General features: G+C 41.4%; 1 protein-coding gene across 19 annotated transcripts in view; it reads right to left on the bottom strand.

Annotated features, from left to right (window-relative positions):
• LOC122552637 (septin-11) overlaps positions 1-19,212 on the bottom strand; it is a 141,523-nt gene that overhangs the window by 19,298 nt on the left and 103,013 nt on the right. For all 19 annotated transcript variants that reach the window (XR_015756943.1, XR_015756944.1, XR_015756945.1 and 16 more), the window contains 4 exons: positions 5,504-5,665; positions 4,886-4,982; positions 4,328-4,496; positions 3,006-3,138 (listed from right to left, as the gene is read on the bottom strand). Coding sequence is in view for 16 of the 19 variants with exons in the window: in XM_087986183.1 (XP_087842309.1) it covers positions 3,006-3,138; positions 4,328-4,496; positions 4,886-4,982; positions 5,504-5,665 (561 nt within the window). In the remaining 3 variants the exon portion in view is untranslated. The remainder of the gene's footprint in view (positions 1-3,005; positions 3,139-4,327; positions 4,497-4,885; positions 4,983-5,503; positions 5,666-19,212) is intronic.

Genomic DNA, 19,212 nt, shown 5'->3' with positions numbered 1-19,212 from the left:
CACATGGAGTCTCAGGACTGGCAAGGGTTGCTGAGCTGTGAGGAGGGGATGGTATGGAGTAGGGTCAGGGGCTTGGAGGAGCACAAGAGAGATCCAGGTGATGAGCGAAATGGGGAGGCTGTGTGTTCTGGTAATGGTAGGAGTAGCAAGTCCAGACAAAGGAAAACATTAGTGGCCCGAAGGGAGGATTGTTCAGATGCATGTCTATTTCAGGGTGGCAAAGCCTTTACAGTGCTTTGAGCTCTGACCTACAGCATTTCAAAAATACCTGTCAAGAAGGCAGAGGACATCGTCTACATTCAATGCACAGGATGGAGGGCCAGTTGATCCTGTATGATCAGCCTTTTCCCCACTCAGTGGCAAGTACAATATTGGACAAGAGCATGAACATTCAGTAAGAATGAATAAAAATAAAACACAACTTTGTTTCTCCCATAGAAAAATCCTCAACTCCCCTATAATCATTAAGGTGCGCAAGTACATTTACTTCTTTGACTAAGCTATCCAAAACAGATAACTGATACATGAAAAAAATGTATTGTGAAATATTAATAAGTCAAATTTATATTTACAAAAATCATCTCTGTTCCATCTTTGTGCTCTTAAATCTTATGTTGGTGGCAATGGAGTTACAATCATAGGATCCCCAAAGTGTGGCAGAGGCCATTTCGGCCCATTGAGTCCACACAGACCCTCCAAAGAGTCCACGCAGACCCAAACTCACACCCTACCCTATCCCTGTAACCCTGTATTTTGGATGGTCAATTCACCTAGCCTGCACATCCGTGGACACTTTGGGCAATTTAGCATAGCCAATCCACCTAACCTGCACGTCTTTAGACTGTTGGAGGAAACTAGAACACCTGGAAGAAACCAAGCAGACATGTGGAGTAAGTGCAAACTCCACACTAACAGGTGCCCAAGGGTAGAATTGAACCCGGGTCCCTAATGCTGTAAGGCAGCAATGCTAACCACTGAACCATGATGCCGTCCCTAAAGTTGACAGGAAGTCATGATCCCTGTGGCACTCCATTTAGTTACAGGTTACCATCCTGAAAGTGACTCTGTAATCCCAATTCTCTATCTCCTATTACTTACTCAATCATTCATCCATTCTAATATGCCACCACTAACACCATGGGCTGTAATCGCATCAAGGTGCCTCACATGATACCTTTCTATACTCCTTTCGGAAATCCAAAATACATTAAATTTACTGGTTCCCCTTTATCTATCTTGCTTGTTACTTCCTCAATAAATAGGCAGGAGGCTGGAAGAACACAGCAAGCCAGGCAACATCAGGACGTAGAGAAGTCAATGTTTCAGGTGCAACCCTTCTTCAGGACTGGGGGTGGGTGTAGAAGGATCTGCAGATAAAGGGGATGGCAGGGGCAGGGTGGTGAAGTGGGGATAGGTGAAGACAGAGAGTATGACCTGGTTGGAAGGAATGAATCCGGTTGGTGGCAGTGAACCAAACTAAATGTTAAATTTGCCCGAGGAGATCTTTTATTGTGACATCGTTTATTAAACCCACCTCATCACACAACCAAATCCAGAACAGCCTGATCTCTGGGTGATTTCACAACATATTGTTCTAGGAAATATCCAAATGCACTCTACAAATTTTTCTTCTGCTACTTCTGCCAATTCAATTTTCCTAATGTACAAGAAAATCAAAATCACCAATGATTATTGCACTGTCTTTTTACATGTTCTCATTATCTCCTGATTTAATGTCTGTCTTACAAACAGCTTTTTCATGGGGAGGGGTGTGTGCATGTGTGTCTGCGCACATGCAAGCACACATGCACTGTGTATTACAGGTTATCACCAATGTCGTCTTCTCCTTCTTATTTATTACCTCCAACCATATGAATTCTACACCATTCAATCCAAGATCAATCATTGCTATGACTCCTATTCCATCTCGTACTAACAAAACTAACCGGCCATCCTTCCATTCTCTGTCCTCTTGAAAAGTGATATACCTCTGAATATTTAGTTTCAAGCTTTGATCTCTTTGTAACCATGTCACTGTGATGGTGACAAGATCATACCCATTAACCTCTATCTGTTTCATTTGAGTAAAGAGCCAATCATTTTTGCCATTTTACCATTTTTTTTAGTCCCATTGGCCCATTTACTGCCTTCTTAAAATGCTTGTTCACAGTCTCCCTTCTTGTCCCACTTTGGCAATCATTATCCAATACTTGCCGTGTATTGCCACCATATCCTTTTGCTTTGTGTCCCTTCTTCTGAACCCTACCTCCCCCCAACTCTACCCCAATTAGTCCTCTCTCGAGCCCTGCTATCTCATTTGTCAGGAAACTGGTCCCAACACATTTCAAGTGAAGCCATCTGACCCGAACAACCCTCTTCTATCTGAGGACCAGTGCCAGTGCCCCACACATTGAAACCCATTCCACGCACTCACAATCTTACGAGCCACAGAGTTAACTCCTTGACTCTGTTTACTCTGTCAGTCAGTTTGTCAATGGCTCAGGTAGTAATACCAAGGTCTTTATCTTGGAGGTTCTGCTTTTTAGTTCAGTTCCTAACTATTCAAAATCTTTCAGCAAAACATCCTTTCCAGATCTATGAATGTCGTTAATACCAAAGTGGAGTACCATACTGGATCCCGCCTCTCCAGCAAACATTAAACGGGGAATTTTGGACTATTCATTCAGTGATATTACTGCTACGTCACTTGATAAAAACTTAAGTGACACATTGAATTGGAACTGACATTTGTGCACCCAAACTAAAAATGTGAATAGGCAAAAGTAGGCTCGAATTTTGGCAGTGGTGGGGTTCAAACTCATAGAAACAGTAACATGAATCCAGCACCTTAGGTTGCACTGCCTTGATGCTCCATTTTAATTGTAATCATGTGTCGAAATGGACAAAAGAAAGAGAGAAAGGAAATGGATCATATTTCACTGGGAATGGCACATCAATGATAAATTCCTCCCATAATGTTTCTTTCAGTGGAAGTGGAGTTCTACCTCTTTCTCAGCTTCTTTCAGCTCAGACTCCTTCTCTTTCACCCTCATGACAAACATCTGTCTCATCTCTTCTTCCTTTTTCTGCAGCTCAGTCAGAAATTCATTTCTTTTTGCTTCATAGGTCTCCTGCAAGCTAAGGCAAGAGAATAAAAGAACACATTAGCCAAACTGTATTTTCTATGTAAACATTCCCTAAATATGAATATGTGTTTTCCTAGGAAAGGAACAAGATTTCTCTTTGGCTCCATCCCACACAGAGGAGTTAAAATATAGTTTTTATTCATTATAAATATTTAAAAAGCTATTGTCACAAAATGTAATGATGAATACAACCTTTAAATTAAATTGAAATATTGTACTCTAATTGATACAAAACTAACAAAGTGTATTTCTAAATACCTACAGCACAAAATATTGTAGATTATACTTAATTGGATGGAAATAATTTTAAGACACATTGGGGCCTCAAGCTCTTTGATTTCTGTTTGTTCTGCTCATTTTGCAAGCACCAATCAAACTCAGACATAAAATTTATCCAATTCAATTAACACTTATTTGAAATTTATTTACTATCTTTTATAACCCTACATTCCACAGAAGTTGACCAGTTATGGAAATTTTTCACAGTTATAACCCAAGTTTTAATAAGCGATGTGACTGGAGAGTTGAACTGTTGAATTAGATCCTTATTTGTCAACACCCAAACCCACATGTAATAAAGACAAGTATTAATAAATATAGGGAGAAAGTGAGGACTGCAGATGCTGGAGATCAGAGCCGAAAATGTGTTGCTGGAAAAGCGCAGCAAGTCAGGCAGCATCCAAGGAGCAGGAGAATCGACGTTTCGGGCATGAGCCCTTCTTCAGGAAGGATTCCTGCTCCTTGGATGCTGCCTGACCTGCTGCGCTTTTCCAGCAGCACATTTTCGGCTATTAATAAATATGATCAGAATAATGAATCAATCAATGTTCCCTTTCTTGCTCAGGGACTCTGAAGTTGCTATACTGCCCCTAACATTGCACTATTTGAATTCAATGAATGAAACTTTGGACATGCATCCACAACCAGGGCCTCCCTAATTGGTAAACTTGATATTACATGATCATAAAACCAGTGACAGATATAGCAAATGTCTCAAGTGCAAAAGCTCACATTTTAAAATTCACCATCATAAACCTAAGTTCTTACAGGACATTAAAAAACTATTTTCTATTCCAATGGATTTCAATAAATCAACACTATACAACATATTTTGATTTGAAATAGAAAAATATCAAATATCAAGAGATCAAACGCCAACAACTTTAAATTCATTTCTGTACCTGAATGGTTTGCTGTCTGGATCAGTGTCTTTAAATCCCATTTCCTCCAGTTTGCAACGTCTGTACAGTTCATAATGGCGTGCATGTGTTTGCTCCCTTAGATCCTCCATATTTACACGAATCAACATTTCACGGAGCTTTACAAAGTCACAGTGGCTTTCATTCTCCACTATAAAGTTGTTTATTTTTCCCATGAAAGGAAAAAAAGGGAAACATTTTCTTGTCAATAACTGATTTCTTTCAACGAAGTTTAAAGTATAAAAAAATCAAGTTTCTTAACATTTCCACAAATTAATGATTACAGACTGAGGGCATTTTCATATTACACTTTTACCTTGTCAAATGGTTTAAAATACCTACAATGTGGAAACAGTCTCTTCGGCCCAACAAGTCACACCAACCCTCTGAACAGTAACCCACCCAGACCCATTTCCCTACCCCATGTTTACCCCTGATTAATGGGTAATCACACAATCTCACAATTGTTCGTTCAATCATTAAATACATGAAACAGAGGAAGGGCATTTAAAAAGAAAGATGCATCTTCTTCAAACATACCCTGGACAACTCCCCAGGGATACTGCCGAGCTTTTGCCATTTTATTACCAATCTTTATTTCTTCAGTGCTGCCAACAACAGCAAATGGAAGATGACCCTGGACAGAAAGTAAAAAAGTTAGTTCTTCCCGCATTAGTCAGCATCAGAATGAAACCGCAACAGTACATTCCACTGGAATGTCTGTTAACATGGAAATTCTTTCTTTGACATGGAGCATGTTTTTCAATTCAAACAAATGGCATTGCAAGTATATAAAGAACAAAACCCTACTACAATGCCTAACTTTGAAATGTAAAACACATCAATTCTAAAATACAATCCTCATGAATATTTGACAACTGTAAACAGAAAACATTTTTTCTTTAAGAGTAGGTAGTGAAGTTCAAAATGTTAATGCTTGCCCCAAAGCATACTGTCTCAAAGAACCACAACATCTTCCCGCTTCTGAAGTTACTGCGACAAAATGGCATTACAACCCTGAAACTGAACACATTTATTCTAATACAATTTCATGGTTTGTTTAAAGATATAACAAATTAGATGGCAAAAAAGTGTAAAGCAATTGAAATATCAAAAAAGAAAATATACCCCCTCCCCTCACAAGTAATTACAACTTACATTCATTGTCGAATTGATCTCAGCAACAGTTTCATCATCTGTTGGGAACTGGTAAATCTGCACACCATTACTGACCAATTCACTCATGATTTTTATCTTGAATTTATGTAATTCGCTCTTGGAGATTGTGTCTGCTTTGGCGATTATGGGGATTATATTCACCTGCAAAAATAAAAATACATGCCTTGTTTGGTCCAAGAACACATCGGAAGTTCTGCAGTATTAAAAGGTAGAACAGCATTTCAGGGAGATGCACTTTTGATTGACATTGATGACAATAAACTGAACAGTGGCAATAGTAACAGATGACTTACAGCTCACTCACATATACTCATGCATGTGTTATTAGTTTGCGTGTTCTCCCCACATCTGCATGGGTTTCCTCCGGGTGCTCCATTTCCTCCCACAGTCCAAAAGAGTGCAGGTTAGACAGTTTGGCCATGCCAAACTGTCCAGTGATGTATAGGCTAGGTAGATTAGCCATAGTAAATGCAGGATCCCAGGGATAGGTAAAGTGGGTAGCTCATCAGAGGAGTCAGTTTGGACTCAATGGTCAAATGGCCTGCTTCCACACTATGGGGATTGTATGATTCTATGTATAGAATTGTGAGCATGTGGAATTCTTCATCTCTGAGGATTGTGGTATTTCAGAGATGAATAATGGTGTTGGACAGCAAGGAAATTAATGATGTGATATGTGATAAGCCAAGAAGTTGAAGGTGGATTGAAACTTCAACCATGCACTTAATAAATGCGAGAGTAGATTTTCAAGAGGCCACGTAGTCTACTTTCGCTTCTTATGTGCTTATATTAGAATGCAAGGATAGAGTAATGAATTGTTAACATTGTGCAAGTCGAAAAATTCTTTTTCCATGGAACTAGTATAACTGACTCCTGAAATTATCTTTTCCCTCCATTTCTAAACATATCATTCTATTTGATTACTTGTACTGAAAATTGAAAAAAATATGAGATACTTATTGGATTCTGCAAATGCAATGAACTTTGGAGATAAACATCAATGGTAAGCAAAGTTCAGAAAATGAATGACTGACTAGAAACAAATGAGGAAACATAAAATAATTTACTTGTGAATGTGTATTAAGCAAGAGCAGATGAAAAAAGTGAGGTTATGAAACGAAATTGTTAGTAAAGGTGCCAGCAGATCAGAGCTCTTCAAACTGATGTTGTAGGACTTGGCATGAAGGGAATAGAAACATAATTAACTTAGATCACAAAGTGGAAAAGACTTCAAAGCCAATTCTAGTTTTGCAAAGATTAAGAAATATATATTTCAACTATTGTCGTGTGTAGTCAGCAAAGGTTGTGAATTTGAAGGTAAGAAGATGGGAGCCCTGCTGTTTGTTTTTAACAAAGAATCTAGGAAACAATCTTTCATTCTGGACAAATAAAATAAAGCACTGAACAATAATCTTATTTTTAAAAATTTTGCTACTTCCTTTTAAGTAGCTGTAACAGAAAAACCAGTGTCTGCATCCTTTCAACAAACTAAAAAGGAATGAAGAAGGAGCATGCCACAGGAAATAAAAACTGTATGAGATTTGCAACAGGAAATGAATTATCCCAACACATTGAGGTAATTTCTTTAAAATGAGCTTATTTGAATTTATAGATCTACAAAACCACACTATTTAACACATGGAAATCTCATGATAGCTCATCTCATGATAATCTTGTAAGCACAGATTTACCAGAAAGCTAACCTTATAGATGTTTTTCTACTCACAAATTATGTGCAGTTTATTGCATCTTAAAATTTATTTTCAAATTCCATCTGATCAAATCAAATAACAGCTTCTTCAGGAAACAGAAATGGAAAGGAGGAACAGGAAGTGCTTTAAAAAGGGGAAGGAAGGGTAACTACCCTTGACATCAAAACACGATTGACTAAGTGTGACTTCTAGAAGCTCTAACAAATCTGGAGTCAACGGAGATCAGTTGCAAAACTCTCTGCTGGTTGGAGTCATACTTGCCAGATAGAATGATGGAGGTCAATCGTCTCAGTAGGAGTTCCTCAGGGTGTAGAATTTCAAATCTATTACACACCTCTACAGCAAGTGGTACCTGTTAGCTCAGAAATAGGGACACTTCCATGGTGCCACAAGAGCCCCAGGTTCCTCAGGATAATGTCCTAGGCCCAACCATCTTCAGCTGCTTCATCAATGACCTTTCCTCCAGCAGAAGATGAGAGTTGGGAATGTTCATACATGACTGCACAATGTTCAATACCATTCACGACTCAGCAGATACTGAAACAATCCATGTCCAAATGCAGCAAGACTTGGATAACTTTCAGGACTGGGCTAAATGGCAAGTAACATTCATCCCACACAAATTTCAAGCAATCACCATTTTCAACATAAAAGAATACAACCATTGTCTCTTGACCATCGCTGAATTCCTCACTATGAATATCCTGAGGGTTTACCTTTGATCAGAAATGAAACTGGATCAGCCATATAAATAATATGGCTACAAAGAGTAGGTCAGAGGCTGTGATGCACCGCCTGACTGCCAAAGCCTGTGCACTACCTACACGGTGTGAATCTGTGATTGAATACTCTCCACTTGCCTGAATAAATGCAGCTTCAACAAACCTCATGTAGCTCAACAACATCGATGTCAAAACAACCGTTTGATTGGCACTCCATCCAAAACTTTAAATATTCACTCCTTGCACCAGTGATATACAGTGACAGTAATGTGTACCATCTACAAGATGCACTGACAACAAGCTACTAAGGCTCATCTGACAGTACCTTCAGCACAAGGTCAGAAGTGGGGACATTCGCCGATAATGGCACAATGTTCAGCACCAGTCACAACTCCTCAGATACTGAAGCAGGGTCAAAAAGTGTGGTGCTGGAAAAGCACAGCTGATCTGGCAGCGTCCAAGCAACAGGAGCTCTCCTGGTCCTTGGATGCTGCCTGACCAGATGCGCTTTTCCAGAACCACACTTTTTGACTCTGATCTCCAGCATAATATCAGAACTCCTGACAAGGTTAAGACAAGACAGAAGCATGTGATTTTGAGTTAGCCCTGAATGAGATGCTGAGAGACCGCTTGCTACGTGAGATTAATGACAAAATCATGCGGAAGCACTTACTAGCGGAAGCCCAACTGGACTTCAAACAGGCATTACAATTGGCTTTGTCATTAGAAAATGTGGCAAGTGGAACATGGGAACTACAGGGCATCCCAATAGAAGTAGACACCCTCACCTGTCTGACTGAGCTTGGAGAACACCACTCGAGTGTAGGAATCACAGAGCCTCACGTAGGGCAAATCCTGAGCAGAGAGACCCTAAGGCAGAAGAACCCCACAACACAGCAAAGTCTCGGCTAAGTAGCTAAAACGCTCTTCAGGATCTGGGCTGGCAAGCTGTTGTAGTTGCTGCTAGTACGTGGAGTTGACAGCAAAGTAGTCCTACAAGGCCTGACTTGAGTAACAATATTCATAGGCCAGTACACAGGAGAGTGCACACCCTGGACAGTCCCTCTACTATGTAGGTTGAACAATTCAATTGCTTAGCAACGTCCAAATCAAAACCAATTAAAATTAATGTTTGGATAAATGGTCACCCAGTTCCTGTGGAGGTCGATACCGGCACAGCTTCATCTGTGATTGTAGAAGCTGTCTTTAACAAGATTAATTCGGAGCTCCAACCCTTGACTTTGCTCAGCCAGACTGAGAACATACACTGGGGAACCGTTTCAAGTTAAGGGTACGACTTCAGTTCCAGTCTATGAGGACAGGTTGATGGAGTTACCACCAATGGTAGTAAAAGACTTGGGCTCAAGCATATTGGGGTGGAATTGGTTGAGAAAGATTTGCCTATATTGGCTCAACATTTTTCGATTAGAAAATGGTTGCCTCATTAAAGTCCTAGTGAAATACCCAGGAGATTTTCAGGAAGGGCTTGGAACTATCAAAGGGGCCAAAGCCAATTTACATGTTGACCAGGAAGCAATTCCACGATTTTGCAAGGCCCCCCCGGTGCCATTTGCCTTGCGGGCAAAACTAGAGGTGCAAATCAGAAGGCTGGAGAGTGAATGAATCACCAAACCAGTGCAGTTTGCAGTATGGGCAACACCTGTTGTATCAATTATGAAGCCTGAAGGCTCAGTTCTCCTTTATGGGGATTTTAAGCAAATGGTAAACCACTTCTCACCCAATGCCTCGCATAGACTGTATGGGTGTGTGCGTGTCTTGTCCTTTATGAAGCTGGACAAGAGCTATGTATACATGCAATTCAACTGGATGAGGAGTCCCAGGAGTATGCTACAATTAATATGCATAAGTGGTTATACCAATATACACGACTACCATTTGGGGTACCATCAGCTTGTGTCCATGGAGAACATTTTACAAGGGCCACCCCAGGTTGGAATTTATCTGGTTGATACACTAATAATAGGGAAGACCGATAAAAAGCACTTGAACAAATACTTAAACAATTCCTCCAGGTGGGTACGCGCCTGAGAAGGATGTGTGCTCCAGGCACCCCAAATGTGTTACACTTGTTAAAGGATAAAGTGAGGGCAATCAAAGGAGCCCCAGCTCCCACATCTGTACTGAAGCTCAGGTCTTCCCTTGTACTAATGAATATTACAGGAAATTCATACGTAACCTGGCCTCCACTTGGGACACTTACACCTGCAATTGAAAAAGGGTCAGCCTTGGAAATGGTCATGGTCAAGAAGTAGCCTTTAGGGAAGTGAAAATGCAGCTATTATCCAACGTGTTGGCCCACTATGACCCAAAGCAAGAAGTACAGATGATAAGCGATGCCTCCCCATACACATCAGGGCAGTGTTGGCTCACTAGTGTCCCAACAGAGATGAACGCCCAAAAGCGGATGCTTCCCAGACATTGGCTGATGCTGAATGCAAATATGCCCAGATTGAGAAGGAAGCTTTGGTGGTCTTCTTTCGTGTGAGTAAGTTCCACCAATACCTTTATGGATGGGAATTTGTCTTAGTAACAGATCACAAAGCCTTGTTAGGGCTACTGAAGGAAGACAAGGCATTGCTGCCCATAGCTTCCAGTAGAATTAAGTGTTGGGCCCTTATTCTCAGTGCATACACCATCCAGGAAGCCAAGTGGCTAATCCGGATGCCTTGAGCTGCCTCCCACTGGCAGATACTCCACCAGTGATGCCTCCACTGGAAAAGTCCATTATGGTTTTAAACCTCCTGGATACCTTTCTAGTCACCACTGACAATATCTGACTGTGGACACAAAAAGATCCTATCCTCGGAAAGCTAAGTGGCAATAGGGAAACAGAAGGGCCATCGCGATTGGAATCGGCCCTCTATGGCTAAGAGATGAGGTTGATGCGAGGTCAGGTCCTGTCACTTACAAAATTCGGGCAGGTGATACAGTCCTGAACAAACACATGGATCACCTGAAAGCTGTTACCTCGCAAATGGGGCAAGAGAAAAACATACCTAGCCCCTCAGAAACCGTAGGTTCTCCCCCACTGTCTAGTATCGAGCAAACCTCCGAGTCCGAAATGGATGCTATCTTGATACCATGATCACTGAAAGAAGAGGAGGAAACTCTCCCGAGGTGCTTCAGACGCTAGAGATGGGCTACAGTCCAGTACACTATGCTTGTGGTCAGAGTCCAAATTTGAGAAATTGCCAGTTGAACAAAAACATGCCAGGAAAAGCTACAAGAGAAAGATCAGGCCTATATTCCCAGAATTAGGAGGGGAGAGATGTAGGGATTGGAACCTCGTTGACTACAAAGTTTTGATTGAGGTTGATAGCCTGGGCCAATCAGGAAAGCCCTAGCTAACCAATATTAACGAGGATTTAGAATCTCCTCAGTTCAGAGGACTGACTCCGAGCTGGCTGGCCAAAGCCAGTGTACTTTTCACATGTAAATAAAGGGTGACTTGGTAATGGAATACTGCCCCCTGTGCAGTTATTTCAGTCAGCTAAGTTGAAGTCCATGAAATGTAACAAAAAACATTGATACAAAGTTGGCTGAATGACAAAACAAGTAATTCTGAACCTTTGTTTCTCATAATGGATGTAGATTTACAGTGGTGTTCCCTAGATGTCGGCACTGGAGCCCTGTTTCTCTTGATACATAATAATGATCTAGGTTTGGCTGTGCAGCACAGTTTCAAAATGTGCAGATGACACAAAAACTTGGAAACATGGTAAACCATGACAAAATCCGAACAAACATAGAAGGACTGGCAAAATGGATGAACTAATCCAGACTGAGGGAATTTAATGCAGAGAAAGTGACATGGAACATTGGGGGCGGCACGGTGGCACAGTGGTTAGCACTGCTGCCTCACAGCGCTAGAGACCCGGGTTCAATTCCTGCCTCAGGTGACTGACTGTGTGGAGTTTGCACGTTCTCCCCGTGTCTGCGTGGGTTTCCTCCGGGTGCTCCGGTTTCCTCCCACAGTCCAAAGATGTGCAGGTTAGGTGAATTGGCCATGCTAAATTGCCCATAGTGTTAGGTAAGGGGTAAATGTAGGGGTATGGGTGGGTTGCGCTTCGGCGGGGCGGTGTGGACTTGTTGGGCTGAAGGGCCTGTTTCCACACTGTAAGTAATCTAATCTAATTAGTAGGAAGAATGATGAGGCCATTAAAAAAATAATGAATGTAATACTAAAGAGAATTCTAGAGAAGAGGAACCTGGGGTTACAATAACTGCACAAATCATTGGAGGTGGCAGCGTAGTGGCTGAAAAAAGTGGTTAAAATAGACCCTGAACTTTATAAATAGGGGCAAGTACAAAAACAAGTTGAAATATGATGACTGGATATGAACATAGGAGGTATAGTTAGTAAGTTTGCAGATGACAGCAAAATTGGAGGTGCGGTGGACAGCGAAGAAGGTTACTTCAGAGTACAACAGGATCTTGATCAGATAGGCCAATGGATGAGGAGTGGCAGAATGGATGGAGTTTAATTTAAATAAATAAAAGGTGCTGCATTTTGGGAAAGCAAACCTTAGCAGGATGTATATACTTAACGGTAAGGTCCTAGGGAGTGTTGCTGAACAAAAAGACCTTGGAGTGCAGGTTCATAGCTTCTTGAAAGTAGAGTCGCAGGTAGTTAGGATAGTGAAGGCGACGTTTAATATGCTTTCCTTTATTGGTCAAAGCAGTGAGTATAGGATTGGGAAATCATGTTGCGGCTGTACAGGATGTTGGTTAGGCCACTTTTAGAATATTGCGTGCAATTCTGGATTCCTTCCTACCAAAAGGATGTTGTGAAACTTGAAAGTGTTCAGAAAAGACTTACAAGGATTTTGGCAGGATTGGAAGATTTGAGCTATAGGGAGAGACTGAATCTGCTGGGGCTGTTTTCCCTGGAATGTCAAAGGCTGAGGGATGACCTCACAGAGGTTTATAAAATCATGAGGGGCGTGAATAGGATAAGTAGACAAAGCCTGGGGTGGGAGAGTCCAGAACTAGAGGGCATAGGTTTAGGGTGAGAGGGGAAAGATATAAAAGAGACCTAAGGGGCAACTTTTTCACACAGAGGATGGTGCGTGTATGGAATGAGCTGCCAGAGGATGTGGTGGAGGCTGGTACAATTGCAAACATTTAAAAGACATCTGGATGGGTAAATGAATAGAAAGGGTTTAGAGGGGTATGGGCCAAGTGCTGGCAAATGGGACTAGATTAGGTTGAGATATCTGATCAGCATGGATGAGTTGGACCGAAGGGTCTGTTTCTCTGCTGTACTTCTCTATGACTCTACAACTCTTTATGTAACACGAGTTCAGCCTCTGCCAACTCTGGCTGCTATACCTTTGGAAGCATGTGGGAAATCGTGAAATGGTGAAATACCCAGCAGTTGAAAGATCAGAGAATACAAGCTGCAACAAGGTAAAGTGGGTTGCAGGTCATGAAGAAATTGGTATGGATTAGCAAAGATTTATAAAACAGCAATAATGGGCTGATTTTCTCCTCCGTATGAATTATGTTTAAAAGATAATGTTTAAAAGATTGCTGATATTTTTCAGATGATACACACAGGGCCTAATCAGTAGCAGGGACAGGACACTACCATCAGGGGTCACTACCACACGACCCTTGACTATCAACTTAGCATTTATTTGCTCAGTAATAAACTAGTTGGATCGTGTTTTTCAAACTGAAGAGGGAATGGAGGGAGAAAGGAGTGAGATAGGAAGTATGAATCTTCGGAAATACAATAGAACTTTCTAATCAGCTGACTCAATATTTAGATCTGAAGTGACTTTTCCTTGAATAAAAATGTTAGAAAATAAGTTGTCACTATTCACATTTGACAATCTTCAACAAGGAGTTACTGACAGTCAAATGAAATAGAGGCTGAGTTTTCTATGAAAATGACAAACCTACTAATTATATATAATTTGAAATTATGAAACAAAGCATTTCTGCAACAGCTATCATACAAGAACTTATGAAATTTATTGTGTTGACATCTGTTGTCATTGGAGTTGAAAACTAATATCTGCCCCAATGATTTCTACAAAGAGTCATTGAATCATGCCTGGAACACAAATGCAGTGATAGCAGAGAAAAACAAAACAATTTGCAAATTTATATTGCTCTTTTAATAAGCTCAATCAAGGAATATTTTCAAGAAAGATTGCTGATTTCTAGATATTAATAACATTCGCAGATATGAGAAATATGTAATAGGACAGAGAGTAAGAACAGTTAGTTCTTACAGAGTAAGAACAGGAATCTAACATCAGGCACAGAAGATAAGAAAAACAATTATGAGAAGGCAATTAATGCAGGACTGAGGTTCTGTACTTAATTGCATGCAGTATACGAAATAAAGTAAATAAGCTTGTAGCGCAGACTGAAATTGACAGGTACAATGTTGTGAGTATCCAGAGATGTGGCTGTAAAGGGATCAGAGCTGGGAACTAAATATCCAATATCAAAAAGGACAGGTAGATGAGCAAAGAGGGTAGAATTGTCTTCCTACTAAGAAACTAAATTAAAATCGATAGCAAGAAGTGAGAGTCGGAAAATGTACAATCTGTACAGATCGAGTTGAGGAACCACAAAGGAAAAAAGGACCTGAATGGGAGTTATTTACAGGCCAAGATTACAGTGATGCTGGAAAAGCACAGTAGGTCAGGCAGCATCTGAGGAGCAGGAAAATCGACATTTCGGGCAGGAACCCTTCATCAAGAACATTTACAGGCCTCCTAGTAGTATAGTAGTCAGGACATGCTGAAGAAAATAAATCAGGAGATAGAAAAGGCATGTAATAAATGCCCGATTACAATTACCATGGGGGACTTCAATATGCAGGAAAATTCAGGTTGGTAATCAAAGGATCTCAAGATAAAGATTTGATGGAATGTCTATGAGATTTTTGTTGGAGCAGCTTGTAGTACAGCCCACTAAGAAACACGCAATTCTGGATCTGGTGATGTGAAATAAGGCAGACTTGATTAGGGAGCTTAAGGTGAAGGAGGGACCAGTGACCAAAGTATGATAAATTTACCCTATAGTTTGAGAGGGAGAAGATTGAATCAGATGTAATTGAGTATTACAACTGGAGTAAAGGTAACTAAAAAGACATGAGGGAGGAGTTGGCCAGAATTGATTGGAAGAAGAGTCTAGTAATGAAGACAGTGGAGCAGCAATGGCATAAGTTTCTACGGGCAATTCAAGAAGCTTGGCAGAAATTCATCCCGAAAAGCAGCAGCATAGCAAGGGGAGAATAAGGCAATCTTGGCAAGCAAGGTAAGACACAGATAGCATAAATGCAAAAGAAAAAACTTGCAACATGAAGATGATTTGTGGAAGACAAGAGGATTGGGAAGCCTTTAAAAACTTGTACAGGAAACTAAAAAAACAATAAGGTAGGTGGGCCCAGTTAGCTGGTAATATCAAAGACTACAAGTGTCTTTTTTAGATATCTAAAAGGTAAGCGAGGCAAGAGCTGACATTGGACCGCTGGAAAATGAGGCTGCTGAAATAGTAATAGGGAACAAAGAAATGGTGGATGAACTGAATCGGTACTTTGCATCAGTTTTCACAGTTGAAGGCACCAACAATATACTGGAACTTCAAGAGAGTCAGGAAGCAGAGATGAGTGTAGTGGCCATCATTAAGGAGAAGGTGCTGGGAAAGTTAAAAGGTATGAAGACTATAAAAAACAGTCAGTCCATATGGACTGCACCCCGGAGTTCAGAAAGCTTTAGCTGAAGAGATTCTAGAGGCATTGGTGCTGATCTTTCAGGAAACACTGGAGTCAGGGACTCCAGAGGACTAGAAAATGGGTGATAGTAGCAGCACTGTTTAAGAAGGGAGCAGGCAGAAACAGGAAACTGAGACCATTAATAAGAATGCAATTGCTGAGTACTTGTACATGCATTGTAAAATAGAGCTAAATCAGTACGGTTTCATCCAGGGGAGGTCAAGCCTGACAGAGCTGTTAGAATGCTTTGAGGTGGTAATGAGCAAATTAGACAAAGTATAGCCAGTGGACGTGATCTATTTGGATTTGCAGAAGGACTGTGTCAAGGTGGCGCACAGGAGGCTGCTAAATAAGATAACAATCCATAGTGGCAACGGCAAGGTACTGGTAAGAAAGAGGATTTGCTGATTGGGAGCAAGTGGAGACTAAGGCTAAATGACTCTTTTTCAGGAATGGCAGCTGGTGACTAGTGGAGTTCTATAGGGATCAGTGTTGGGACCTTAACTATTCACATTATACATTAACCATCTGGACGAAGGAACTGAAGGCATTGTTGCTAAGTTTGCAGATGACACAAAGGTAGATGGACAGACAAGTAGCATTGAGGAAATGGGGCGACTGCAGAAGGACTTGGACATGATAAACAGGGGGCAATGAAGTGGCAGTTAGGATGCAATGTGGGGAAAGTGTGAAGTTATGCATTTTGGTAGGAAGTACAGAGATGTAGACTATTTTCTAAATGGGAAAAGGTTTCAGAAATCTGAAACTTAGGCATCCTAGTGCAGGATTCCCTACAGACTAACATGCAGGTTCAGATAGCAGTTAGGAAGGCAAATACACTGTTAGCATTCATTTCAAGAGAGCTAAAATACTTGAGTAGAAATGTACTGCTGAGGCTGCATAAGGGTCCGGGCAGATTACATTTGGAACATTGTGCTGAAAACAACAAACGCTGGAGATCACAGCAGATCAGGCCGCATTCATGGAGAGCAAGCTAATGTTTTGAGTCTGGATGACTCTCCATCACAGCTGGTGAAGTATGGAGGGACAGTATTTATGCTATAGTTTGTGGGGATTGGTGGTGGGGTTAGTGGGTGTAGGGTGATGGTGGAGAAAAGTAGCTTACATTAAGTGGTCAGAACGTGAGAATGGCAGAACAATGGTGTGTCACCTACTAGACTTGAAAGTGGGATGGCGGAGGGAAGGACATGATAAGATAAAAGAAAGGAAAGAAATAGTCCCTAATATTGAATTCAACACTTTTAAATTAAGTCCAGGCAGCTGTAAAGTGCCTAGTCTGAAGATGAGATGTGATTCATTGGAACACAGCAGCATGCAGAGGACAGACATGTGGGCATGCGAGCATGATGATGTGTTAAAATGACCAGCTACGGGAAGGTTGGGGTCTTGCTTGTGCACAGACTGAAGGTTCTCCACAAAGTCGTCACCCAGTCTACATTTGGTTTCTCCGATGCAGAGTAGGCCACATTGGGTGCAGCGAATACAATACACAAGATTGGAGATAGTACAGGTGAAATGCTGCTCACCTGGAAGGACTGTTTAGGCACTTGGATAGTGAGCAATGAGGTGGTGAAAGGGCAGGTGTTGCACCTTCTGCAGTTACGTGGGAAGGTGCCATGATGAGGAGGGATGGTGTTGGTGGTTGTGGAATGATCTTTGGTGTCCTGGAGGGAACAATCCCTGCAAAATGCAGTCAGGCAGAGTGAGGGGGAAGATGTGTTTGGTGGTGGCGTTCTGCTGGATTTGCCTGAAATGGCAGAGAACGATCCTTTGAATGCCAAGGCTGGTGGGATGAAAAGTGAGGACAAAGGGAACCCGATTATGTTGTTGTGAGTGATGAGAAGGGGCAAGACCGGAAGCACGGGTGATAGGTTGGATGCATTTGAAGATCCTGTCAACCACAGTCATGGTATAAGCAAGCCGTGTCAACAGTGCTGATTTGGAAGGTAGCATCATTCAAACAGATGTGATATAGGGGAAGGAACTGGGATGAAGTCCTTACAGGACGTGGGGTGTGATGACCTGTAATGAAGGTAGCTATAGGAGTCAGTGGTTTGGTAGTGGATAGCAGAGGATAGTTTATTTCCCAAATTGGAGACAGAGAGGTCAGGGAAAAGAAGGGAAGTGTTGGAAATGGATGATGTGGAAGTTATGGAACATTGTGAGCACATTTGGGCCTGGTATCTAAGGAAAGATGTACTGGTGTTGGAAAGGGTCCAGAGGAGGTTTACAATAATGATTCTGGGGATGAAGGGCTTGTCATATGTGGAGTAATTGAAGACTCTGGATAGGTATTTGATGGAGTTTAGAAGGATAAGGAAGGAGCTGATTGAAACATAAAGAATACTGAGAGACCTGAATAGAGTGGAAATGGAGAAAATGTTTCAACTAGTAGGAGAGATTAGGACCTGAGGACACGGCCTCAGAGTGAAAGAACTGACACTTTAGAACTGAGACGAGGAGGAATTTATTCAGCCAGAGGGTGGTTAACCTGTGGAACTCACTGCCATATAAGGGTGTGGAAACAAAGTCCTTGAATGTACTTAAGACAAAGATAGATAGGTTCCTGATTAGTAAGTGCATCAAGAATTAAGGGGAGGAGGCAGGAAAACAGGGTTGTGAAACATATCAGCCATGATTAAATGGTAGAATAGCTTGATGGGCTGAATGACCTAATTCTGTTCCTTTGATTTTGATCTTATACGATGTTGAGGTGCCGGTGTTGGACTGGAGTCAAAAATCACATGACACTGGGATATAGTCCAACAGGTTTATTTGAAACTGCAAGCTTTCGGAGCCCCCACTCCTTCCTCAGGCAGCTACTGAGAGAGAATACATCGGACACAGAATTTATAAGTAAAAGATCAAAGAGTAATACAACTAATGTGAATGCATTGTACAAACCTAGATGGCTATTAAGTCCTTACCAGTTAGAATGGAGGTGTAGGTTTTGATTTATTAATATGCAAATCCCAGAATTTCTTTCAAATCACTGCCTGAAGATAACTTCAGGTTTTATCAGAATAAAGGTAATAGCTTAGGTCAGACAATGCATTTTAGGTGTGAAGCCATGTTTCAAATCTGTTTGTATCTCATCCTGGAGTCAGACTAGGTTTATTTTCAAAGTAGGAATTTATTGAATGCCACATTGACTACTGTCTACAGATTGTGCGCTTTTTGAACAAAATAGAATATATCTGCAAGTACAAATCGCAAATGTAAATCCACCCCCACAGATTTGTGTATGTGTGCAAGAGAGAGAGGGAGAGAGAGAGGGAGAGAGAGAGGGAGAGAGAGAGGGAGAGAGAGAGGGAGAGAGAGAGGGAGAGAGAGAGGGAGAGAGAGAGGGAGAGAGAGAGGGAGAGAGAGAGGGAGAGAGAGAGGGAGAGAGAGAGGGAGAGAGAGAGGGGGAGAGAGAGGGGGAGAGAGAGGGGGAGAGAGGGGGAGAGAGGGGGAGAGAGAGGGAGAGAGAGGGAG

The sequence above is a fragment of the Chiloscyllium plagiosum genome, unplaced genomic scaffold (assembly GCF_037043375.1).
Source record: "Chiloscyllium plagiosum isolate Xiang-an unplaced genomic scaffold, Cpla_swu_hap1 HiC_scaffold_1, whole genome shotgun sequence".
NCBI lineage: Eukaryota > Metazoa > Chordata > Chondrichthyes > Orectolobiformes > Hemiscylliidae > Chiloscyllium > Chiloscyllium plagiosum.
This window is presented reverse-complemented; position numbering and strand designations above follow the sequence as displayed.